Source organism: Prunus dulcis, chromosome 7 (genome assembly GCF_902201215.1).
Source record: "Prunus dulcis chromosome 7, ALMONDv2, whole genome shotgun sequence".
NCBI classification, from domain to species: domain Eukaryota; kingdom Viridiplantae; phylum Streptophyta; class Magnoliopsida; order Rosales; family Rosaceae; genus Prunus; species Prunus dulcis.
In genome coordinates, this window is record NC_047656.1 from 18264606 (window position 1) to 18275904 (window position 11299).

General features: G+C 35.8%; 3 protein-coding genes across 3 annotated transcripts; all 3 read left to right on the forward strand.

Annotated features, from left to right (window-relative positions):
- The first annotated feature begins 434 nt into the window (after positions 1-434).
- On the forward strand, positions 435-2225 carry LOC117633662 (1-aminocyclopropane-1-carboxylate synthase 7-like). The gene is made up of 3 exons (XM_034367334.1): positions 435-782; positions 890-1182; positions 1297-2225. Exons 1-3 carry the CDS (start codon positions 612-614, stop codon positions 2150-2152), a joined length of 1320 nt encoding a protein of 439 aa, XP_034223225.1. The 5' UTR covers positions 435-611; the 3' UTR covers positions 2153-2225.
- Positions 2226-5415: 3190 nt separating this feature from the next.
- LOC117634786 lies at positions 5416-7744 on the forward strand. The gene is made up of 3 exons (XM_034369005.1): positions 5416-5550; positions 6055-6253; positions 7299-7744. The coding sequence occupies exons 2-3, from the start codon at positions 6072-6074 to the stop codon at positions 7483-7485; spliced, it is 369 nt and encodes a 122-aa protein (XP_034224896.1). The 5' UTR covers positions 5416-5550; positions 6055-6071; the 3' UTR covers positions 7486-7744.
- Positions 7745-8649: 905 nt separating this feature from the next.
- LOC117634671 (probable phospholipase A2 homolog 1) lies at positions 8650-10727 on the forward strand. The gene is made up of 4 exons (XM_034368855.1): positions 8650-8846; positions 8964-9003; positions 9115-9234; positions 10257-10727. Exons 1-4 carry the CDS (start codon positions 8733-8735, stop codon positions 10433-10435), a joined length of 453 nt encoding a protein of 150 aa, XP_034224746.1. The 5' UTR covers positions 8650-8732; the 3' UTR covers positions 10436-10727.
- Positions 10728-11299: the final 572 nt, after the last annotated feature.

Below are 11299 nucleotides of genomic sequence, written 5' to 3' on the forward strand. Positions count from 1 at the left end.
TCATTCTACAACGGAGTAAATTTGTTTTTTAAAATTTGAAGATGAAGTGAGCGGAAAAATAAGATACAAAGATGGAAATAGCAACACTCATAATAAATCCCATAATTTTTTTTTTCTAATTAATTTAGGAATAAGACAACTACCCTTTTAGCCACCATATTTGATATGTATAATCTTAGGATGATTGTTATTTATTAAAAAAAATATAAGTGATATTTTAAACTATAGGAGGGGCCTCCGTATTTCTCACATCAAGACTCTTTTCTATCGGGCTACCGCCGTTCACGATCTTAGGATGATTAAGATAGGGAAAGTTTGGTAATATGACAGAACCAACCAACCATTGTTGCATGAGATTTATATTTTAAAGAAAAAACTATAGAGGCAGAGGCTTGCCTTCCCTATATATAAGAGGCCCGTCCGTTTGAGGTTTCATTCAAACAGTTCTCTCTTCAGCTCTTTTCTCTAATCCCATAGTCATTGGCCTTTGCCACCAATCGTAGACAAAAAAGGAGAAGCCTGAATATTTTTAGGCATTGCCGTTGCCATCAATCCTAGATAAAAAAAGGAGAAGCGTGAACCTTTTTCGCAACGAATTGAGCTAGCTAGTGATGGCTATAGAGATTGAGCAGCCTTCTGTCGGGCTATCAAAGATAGCTGTTTCTGATACTCATGGAGAAGACTCTCCATACTTTGCAGGCTGGAAAGCATATGATGAAGACCCTTATAATCAATCAACTAACCCTTCTGGTGTCATACAGATGGGGCTGGCAGAGAACCAAGTAAGTAGCATGCTCATGACCAAGACCAAATTGAAACTTTTTTTTTTTTAATTTTTTGTGTTGGAATTCTCATCTAATGTTCATTTGTTGTTTTGATTCTTGAACAGGTTTCATTTGATTTGTTGGAAAAGTACTTGGAAGAGCACTCAGAAGTTTTCAACTGGGGATCAAAAGGAGTGCCTTGCTTTAGAGAAAATGCCTTGTTTCAAGATTACCATGGCCTTGTGTCTTTCAGAAAGGCAATGGCAAGTTTCATGGGACAAATCAGAGGAGGAAGAGCCAAATTTGACCCCGATAGAATTGTCCTAACTGCAGGTGCAACTGCAGCCAATGAGCTTTTAACTTTCATTATAGCTGATCCTGGTGATGCTTTGCTTGTGCCAACCCCATACTATCCAGGGTAAGAACTAGTCCCTCCCTCCACAATTCAAACTTACATTTTATGCATATTATTTTTATATAATCCATATATGTATCAAAACTAATTATGTTCTGCGCAAATTCTGTTTTACAGATTTGATAGAGATTTAAGGTGGAGGACTGGTGTGAATATTGTACCAATTCACTGTGACAGCTCAAACAATTTCCAGATTACTCCTCAAGCTTTGGAAGCTGCATACAAAGATGCAGAAGCCAAGAACATGAGAGTGAGAGGGGTACTAATCACAAATCCTTCAAACCCTTTAGGTGCAACAATCCAAAGAGTAGTTCTTGAAGAGATTCTTGATTTTGTTACCTCCAAAAACATCCATCTTGTCTCTGATGAAATCTATTCGGGGTCCACCTTCTCATCCTCTGCATTCGTGAGCATTGCAGAGATTCTTGAAGCCAGGCAGTACAAGAATTCAGAAAGAGTTCACATTGTTTATAGCCTTTCCAAAGACCTTGGCCTTCCGGGATTTAGAATTGGCACCGTGTACTCGTACAATGACAAGGTTGTAACAACAGCAAGAAGGATGTCAAGCTTCACCTTAATATCTTCTCAAACACAACATCTCTTGGCTTCCATGTTGTCTGATAAGGAATTCACTGAAAATTACATAAAGACAAACAGAGAGAGACTGAGGAAGAGATATGATATGATCATTGAAGGGTTGAAGAAAGCTGGGATTGAGTGTTTGAAAGGAAATGCTGGGTTGTTTTGCTGGATGAATTTAAGTCCACTATTAGAGAAACCAACAAGAGGAGGTGAACTGGCTCTTTGGGACTCTATGCTGCATGAAGTGAAGTTAAATATATCTCCAGGCTCTTCTTGCCACTGCTCTGAACCAGGTTGGTTTAGGGTGTGTTTTGCCAACATGAGTGAGCAGACACTTGAAATTGCTCTCAAAAGAATACATAATTTCATGGAACGAAGAGAGAGAAGTTAGATTCTATTTTCATCTCTTTGATCCTTTTATCCTTTTTTTCTCTTTTTGAATGGTTCTACCCATTTTGATTCTTGAGAAGACAAAATCTAGCTAGTTCATAAGGAATTGGAGATTTGTCTCATCATACATACTTTAGATTGGATGAAACAACACCCTTGTTTTCTTGCTTGGAAAAGCAAGTTTCACAGAAATCCAACTTCTATAATCAATTGATAGTAGCATTACTTTTCTCTCTTTTAGTATTTCCTACAAAAGCATCTATCTTTCTCGAATGAGCAAGGAGCATTAATTTAAAGTTTTAATGAAATTTCTGATATGCTTCTAGCAAAAATATTGAACAAACGCATTAGCTCTTAAGTGAGCTCAAGTGGTAAGGAAGGAAGCGTGCCTGATATTGAGAGAGAAACATTCCATAGTGAAACATCCTAAATATATATCATTTAGCTGACGATTTTTGTGCTTGAATTATAAATACAATCTATCGTCCTTATCTCAAAAAAATCTCTTTGCATTACATTTTCATTAGTCATATATTAGTCCATATCTTGAGCTAATTGTGGTGTCACTTAAATAATGCATGTCGACTGTCGAGTGTTAATATAGAACTCATCAATGGAGTTTGGAAGACTTGACTCTTGATACATGACATTGGGCAATTAATCAAGTTTCGAAGAAAGACCCAAGAAACAACATGTTAATGTGGGGTCGAGAATATTAACACAGAGAGAGAGAGAGAGAGAGAGAGAGAGAGAGAGAGAGAGAGACCTAGCCATATGTAAACATCATGGCATATATATTTAGAGATTAGAACATCAAACGTCTACACCCCCTTTGACATTTTTTAATTAATTAAGCTCTGATTCTGTCACTATCATATCATGCTCATATAACATAAGCCTGATTGATCTAGTAGGTTAATTTTCTCTTGTGTTTTTTTTTTTTTTAATTTTTTTATTATTATTATAAATTTTTTTAAAATTTTAATATATGAGCATTGCGTGCAATGTGCCATGCTTTACCAAATGTTGGTCCACCACATGCATGATATATACCATTTGATACAGACTGGCCCAGAATATATCAAATTATAATTAGGCTATATTAATCATCTAATTAACGTAAATATCCATTCGAGAGATACGGCGAGTTCGATTATAGCTAACCGAAATTGGTTTAAGCAGAGAGATGAAGAAATCAGAGAGGGTTTAGATGAGCTCAGGTCAGGAGGCGCATCAGTAGATAATCTAATCATGTAGAGATAATATGGTTAGTAGGTGTCTATAAGTCAATTCCAAATATCAATTATTTTCTAATATGTCGAAGATTATGATAATGTCATTTCATATATACGGAAACAACGACATTAGACGATATGATCATTGAAAAGTATCTTTAAGCTTTCTCAAACTATAAACAACCCATTTTTATGTGAAATTCAATGCCAACTTAATTTTTAGTATTGCCGTCACACACAAAAATTTCTCTCTCGCTCTTTGAGTTTCTTTTACGACCCATTCTTTTTTAATAGGGTTTAGTGTGAATATATTTATAGTTGTTGCCATATATTCTTCTGCGTAGCAGAGTTTCCTGTTGACAATTTCTTGACACATAACACCAAACCCCATTGATCATTTTCCAAGCCAAATGTCAACTATTATATATCGCATATATCATTAAAATGTGTGATCGCTTCCCATGACAAATCACACGGAAACAACGAACCCACCAATCACAGTCCTCCAGATCACCACCATGTGGCTCACGAGGGCAATCATCAGCTGCCAAGTAAGCATGTAGAGATGCATAAAATAACAAATTTGGCCAACTACTCCATTTGATTTTTGGCCTTGGCATGCAGTTTGAACAGGCTCCATGAAGTCTCAATGATATGCTGGAAAGTGCAAAGCTTTCAGAGGCGTGATGGTCGCTGCCAATTTTTATATGGAGCAAGGGTCCACTATGATCCCAATCAAATGATTCAAATCGCAATAATATAAAAATTATCGATACTGGAATTTTTTTATTTTCAGACCTATACGAGTGTAGAAGGTTGGCATATAATTTTGTTTTTTCAACTAACACGACTTTAATTAGGATATTGTGTGCTGATGCGATGTATAATTACAAACATTAGCAAAATGTTGACCGTAAAATCTTTTCAGCCTAACACGTGAATTATTTAGGATAAAATTATCAATGACGCTTTTTCATGTTACTTGGTTTTATGTGGGTCGTAATGAGAAAAAAAATCCAGGTATAAACACAAATAACTCTGAATTTGAATATGAGATTTATATATATGTTAGATAGGAGCATTGGGCCATTAGGGTTTAGCCGGTCATGCTTAAGTCATTTAGCATGCAATATAATATGATTATTCAGGTTCATTATCTATATATATACTAGAAAATGGTAAAACATTCAAAATATCAAAAAATGCACTTTGTTAATACAAATATTAACAATTGAAATTATTAATTAAATGAAGATAATATAGTAAATTCACACTTTTTCATATTTAAAAAAATTAAAATTAAAAGAAAAATTAGATAATGGATCATATTTTTATGGGACACAACTACCCATTTATCTTTTTAATTCTAAAATTTTTTTTTAATTAAAAAAAAGCCTCTCACAGGTGCGAAAAAGCTAGTCTTTTGTTAATCAACATATTAGAAATTCCAACTATGTTAATTTCTTTTATGAATATTGTGTTCTTCTACGAATACGATCCATTGGTTGAGAGTAGACGGATGTCATCAAATCACTCTCATGTGATGCTAAAATTAAAAAAAAAATCCTTTCACTCTATTGATGGAAGGTTCATTTTCATTGGGCAAGTAGAGGAACAAGTTGTCGGGAGAGTTAGTTTGACCATGGTGGAAAGTCTTTCTTCAATTCTCATTCCAAGAACACGAAATGGTGTTATACCCTTTAAAAAACAGGGGGCATTCCATGTTAAAATAAATAAATAAATAAAATATTTCATGCACGAATTTTCCAAAAAGAAGCGAGCTACGTCTGAGTTAAACTTGGAGATGGAAGTCTCTTTCGTTTCTGGACGGTTTTTTTTTCAGTGGGCCTACAAAATTTATTGGATCTTATGCAGGCTTATAATAATAGTGGGCCGACCAAAATTAATTGATTTTCTTTTGGGCCAGCTTGAGATAGCAAAAATGGAAGCCCACAATTCATACTGAAATTCCGAAACTACCCCCGATTGAAATTGAGTGGAAAGCCCAACAGGTAAAACCTCTCTGATCCCAAAACGCGAGAGCTCCCTCTATACACCATAGCACGCAGGCCGCGAAGCGCAGCACAAGAGAAGCAAGGAGTCTGACAGTCTGAGACTCTCTCTCTTCGGCTTTGCATTCGAATCGAACACTACGAAGACGAAGGTAAAATGTCATTCAGATTTTTCTTTCTCTGCTTCCAGTTGCAACTTGTTGATTTATCTCAAGGCTTCCGCTTTTGATTGTTTAGATCTTGCGATTTTGGACTGACCCCTTTGGGTGATGCTTTGATTTGGAAATCGGAGCATGCGAATCTATGGGTTTTAGACCAAGAAGCAAATTTTTGATTTTTTTTTTTTTTAGCATATGAAGTTTACGGCTGATTTAATTATGTGAGAATCTCGATGGTTAGGGTTTTAGCTTGATACCCATTAGCAATTTTAATTTTTGAGGCAAATGAAACTTAGGGTTCAGAAATTTGGGGAAAAAAATTGGGCAAGAGATTGCGGTGCCCGTATAGAGAATGGTCTTGTGTTTTTTGGCACATTGTTGTGCATGGTGCAAATTGATGAATTTTTCTTTTTAATTGTGCCTAGATTACCTGTTCTTGTTGAATTATAGCTCTTTCACTTGTTTTAAGGTAACTAACTGATTATATTCTGAACTCAGGATTGATTTGGGCATTGATGGCATCGAAGTTGCGCCAGTTGCAATCTAAGGCTTGTCAAGCAACACAGTTTGTGTCCAAGCATGGAAGTACCTACTACAAGAATTTGTTAGAGCAGAACAAGCAATACATTCAGCATCCACCAACAGTTGAGAAGTGCAATGAGCTGTCAAAGCAATTGTTTTATACTCGACTTGCTAGGTTATATTTCTTAACCTTCTTTGTCTAAGGACCGAATTGAGTTATAACTTGGGCTTCTCTGGTAGGAGTGCCAGAGTGAATGAAAATTTCATATATGTTGATTACATGCTCTTCAAGATTTATGTTAGTTGAATCACCTTCCTACCACGTCGAGAGCCTGAATGAATTAATGCATAGTAAGTAACTAAACAATGTAACCCAAGATAAGTGAGTTGCGTAACAAATCTTAGCAGGCATTATCATTACACACAACAATGGCATAAGATTATTTCAGACCCACTCTGCCCATCGTCAGGATTGAAACCATGAAAATTCTCCAAATGAACTATTCTCTTCAACTTGTGATTACAATATTTTTTTTGGTATTAGTTTCCTTTAATTTCAATCATGTAATTTATCTGCTTTAAATAAGCAACATTCTCTAGCTCTGAAGCTTGAATTGATGTTGATACAGTTGTTGTAATTGAAGGAGAAGAATGTAGATTGCCTTGCATGTTCTTGTTGCCTCCATTTAATTTCTCTGCTTTGTAAACAAATTAGTGCTCTTTGGAAAAGCTAATTAAAGTTTCTTTTCTTTTCGCCCTTTTCTTTATGTTCATAAGTGCTCTAGATACTTGGTTGGGTTTATGTTGATAATGTAGCTTATAGTTTAATACTGGGCATCCAAGTGTCAATTTTCTTTGTACATCCTGGATGTGGCAATACATTTTTATAGCAGACTATTTTGATACGTGCTTGAATTGCAATTTGTTCATGGGCATCCAATGGTTTGGTTGTGTGTATCATCAAGTCTCGGATTTATTTTGGGACCTGAGAACCCATCACAAAGAATGCTTTTGATACAATTTTTCTCTCTTTTTCATACATTTATTTTTATGAAGTCTTTCATGTACCCAACGAATTCATTCAAGCTTAGAACTTTCATTGGAAGCGCATTTTAATTGCAGTAGTCATTGTGTAATAACCCAATATGTTATGTCTTTCTCTAATGTATATATATATATATATATATGTTACTTCATCTGACTTAGTTTTTACTCTACAGTATTCCTGGCCGTACCGAATCATTCTGGAAGGAAGTTGATTACGTCAAGCATTTGTGGAAGAACAGGCAGGACCTGAAGGTTGAAGATGCTGGCATTGCTGCTTTGTTTGGGCTGGAGTGCTTTGCATGGTTTTGTGCTGGTGAGATTGTGGGAAGGGGATTTACCTTCACTGGTTACTATCCTTGAGAGCAACCATTTGATAAAATGTTTCTAGGGATTGCACGTGTAAGCCTCTCATGTCATTTGCTGGATCTGAACTGCGGGTACTGTACTTGCAATTTTTTTGTTTTCCTTGACAAATTTTTGAAGCTGAGAAATCGGTGGGCAAGTTTGACAGCCTTAATAATCAAATGTATTTGAAAGTGACTTGAATGGGATGTTGTTTAGTTTTCTCTTTTGGAATCATGAATATGATGATAATACGTCACAAATTTTATTAGGTTCACTCTCTTTGAAATCAATAGCTTTTACTTGTGCTTAGATCAATCCCTTGAATCCAAATGTGTAGTGCGATTGTATAATATTGGTATTGCCATCCGATTATGCCAAGGTGAGCATGTCAGAATCTAAAAGGGATTCTTGTATCTGGTAGAATCTGTTTCTGATGAAATCTCAACTGTTATATCTGATAATTTTGTTTTTATGGTTCATATTGATAGAGAATCTCGAACAAAATTACTTGGTTGGCCAAATTTCCATGGAGAAAGGCCTTTCTTTTTTCTTTGCTCGGCCATCAAACAGACGTGAAATCACATTGCAATTGTACCCCCTGCCATTGCATGTCCCTAGTTTCGGACAAACATTTACGCCAGTTTTCTTCATCTTTTGAACTTTTTTCTCAAGAATTATGCAGACAATGTTGATCCTTTACACATCAACAAATTTTGCTACATCAAATCATTGCCCCTTTTGTTCAATGCGCTTGTTCCGCCTGTGTATAGAAGTTATTTTACAAAGTTATTATTGACACTTCAAAATAGTCATTATGTAAAATTTTAAATGTAATTTTTGTTCTTTATGACATGTTTTTATAAGAAAAATGTGTGCATATGGATTTTTTGGGAGTAGGAATAGCAAATTCTAAAATTAATCGTAGTTTTTGAAATTTATTTTTACTTTAAGATAGACTTTTAAAAGCTGCCTATGCAAATAACAAAAAATATATATATATATATATATTAATTAAGTTGCACCAAAAAATAAAATTTGATTTTATGTATTATTGTTGACTACGCCATTGGCAATTTGTCAGCGACCAGGGAAGGGCACTTTAGTAAAATCAAATAACGTCATTCGGGCGAATGAGGAACCGACAGACAGACACGCAGAGAAACGACAAATATTAATACACGGAACGCTTCGAGGAAGAAGGCGCCGAAGACTTCAGTTTCTGTTAATCCCGTTGAGCCCAAAAACTGAAACAGCGAGCGACAATGTCAATGTCGCGAGACGCCGGCCTCCGTCGCACGACAAGTTTTGCCGCCGCATTCGCCTTCGTTATCTTCTCCCTCATCGCCGTCGCCCGCTGCTCCAACAATGACTCCGAGGTAAATATCTCTTCCCACAAAATTGGACAAAAAAATTGAGCCCATATTATTTGGAGCTTCGGATTTGTTCTTTTTCACTTTGTTTTTAAAATAAAACTGGGATTTTGGAATGTGCAGGTGACCTGCAGCCGAATCTGCGTAGCAGAGAACTGTAATTGTAAGCTCTAGATCCTTTAATTCCTAAAACTTTCTCAAATCCAACTCCTTTTTCTGTATTTTATTCTTAAATTAATAATTTATTTTGATATTATTGTTTGTGAACTTTTAGCTGTTGGGATTCGGTACGGAAAGTACTGCGGAGTAGGGTGGACCGGCTGCCCAGGGGAGAAGCCCTGCGATGATCTTGATGCTTGCTGCAAGATTCATGACGATTGTGTTGGCAAAAAAGGTATCTTCTTTTTTAATTTTGGTGGAACTTGAAGTAACATGTTTTTGGCTTTTGCTTTGCTGCAATTTATGTGGTTGTTTCAGTTACTTCACTGATTAAATAAGCTTTAGACACTTGGGTTTTGGATGATTAGATGAATTAGATGAATTAGATGAATAGGAAACAGAATGTCATATCATATCTGTTTGGCATTTTGATTGACAAGTAGCATTCTTTGGTGGGAAAAAGAATCAAACTTTTGATTATTAGAAAGTAGTAGTGAATTGGGTTACAAACCATCAATAGTCTATTTCTTATGTGCCATCAGCCCTGGTAAAAATATGGTTGGTAACTTTTTATTTCACTCACTCGAAAAAATTGCAGCCACATTTTCATTTGCTTTGGATCCTTGTTATGATTTCTCAGAAACTTGTGTCCTTGTTGTGTCAAAAGCGTTCTAGTTTCATTTTGCCAATCAATAGAAAAAGTATGTAATGGAAACTAACATGTAATTGGTTGAATTCTAGGCCTGCTCCTCTATAAGATAACTCATATACAGAGCAAGTTGGTTTCTAGTTAAGAATTCATTCATTTAACAACTATAACAGCATCATCTCCTCTCTCTAGGGCAGGGTAAAGAAAAAGTTTAAACTTGAGAACTCAACACGTTGATATATTGGTTGTCTGGTCTTGGTGCATCGTGACAGTCAGATATAAACATTTTTTTCTTGGAGTTTTGATTAACTACCGAACCCATAAATTAACAAAGGGCAGACAACTTGGGCAACATGAATTGAATATATTACCGAATTTAGATGATACAAGGATTGGGCAGTTCATCATGAATCATGCCAATACAGTTGTCCTTCCTGTTTTTTTGCAGTTCGTCATGAACCGTGCACATACAGTTGTCTGTCCTTCCCTTTTTGTAGCTGGTAGAATATTTTTTTTAATTTTAGTAATTTACTGTTTTCTTTTTTATTGGCATGGTATTAGCTTGCTTGTTTTACAACATCCTTTGCTATAATATATTGGTTTTATAGGTATGACCGATATAAAATGCCATGAGAAGTTCAAGACCTGCATAAAGAAAGTACAAAAATCTGGGAAGGTTGGATTTTCTCAGCAGTGTCCTTATGAGACAGCTGTGCCTACAATGGTACAAGGTATGGATTTGGCTATCATGCTGAGCCAGTTTAGTAACTCGAAGCTCGAACTATGACTTGCCAAAGAGAAATCTTGTTCAAGAGGACCCCTACCTTCAAACAATTTTTCTCCAAGACCCAAAAACTTGGTATTGGAACTCATTGGACAGAAAAGAACTAACTACGATTAAGTGAATGGATCCTCAGTCCTACCTGATTTTGTATTGTATTGCTGACTCTGATATGTACATTTTTACAATTGGTTCTTATTCTAGAGCCGTCTGGTTATTGAGATACATTCAACAACTGGCCAACCCAAGAAGGAGACCTATTTTCTGCACATGAGAAATCCTATTTTTGTTTTTGTTTTGTTCTGTTTTGTTCTAATTGGTAATCTGCATCCAAAATCATAATTCCTGCTGCTTCAAAAGTAGGGTTTATTTTTTGACCCGGTAAAAGCTCTAAATCAATGTATCTTGCATGGATGGGATGGGCGATCAGATTGTCTGCTCTTAGTGCAAAGCATGGCAACCTCAAGTACCAGCTTCATCTCTTCTTCAACTGCATTGGTGGAAACAACTTCTCTATCATTGTAGATTAGATTTCTCTATGAATAACTTTGCTTCACTTGCTTTGCAAGGTTGCTCCCGTATTCGTCAACCTTCCATTACTTCCAATTTCCAGCATCATCTCCCCAAAACTGAAGAAAAAGAAGAAGATCAACTATATTATCACAACAAAATTTACTCACAAGTAGTTTAATTGATCAACTTCAACTATATTATATATTACATGCCAACAACAAATAATCACAAAGTTACTTAATTGGACATTTGCATATAGGAAATGAAACTGATGGGATGGAAGATAGGCATTTATTTCCTGGGGATGGAAATGTTTTTCTTCCTGTAGGAAGAATTGGAACGGGCAATTTGAGGATC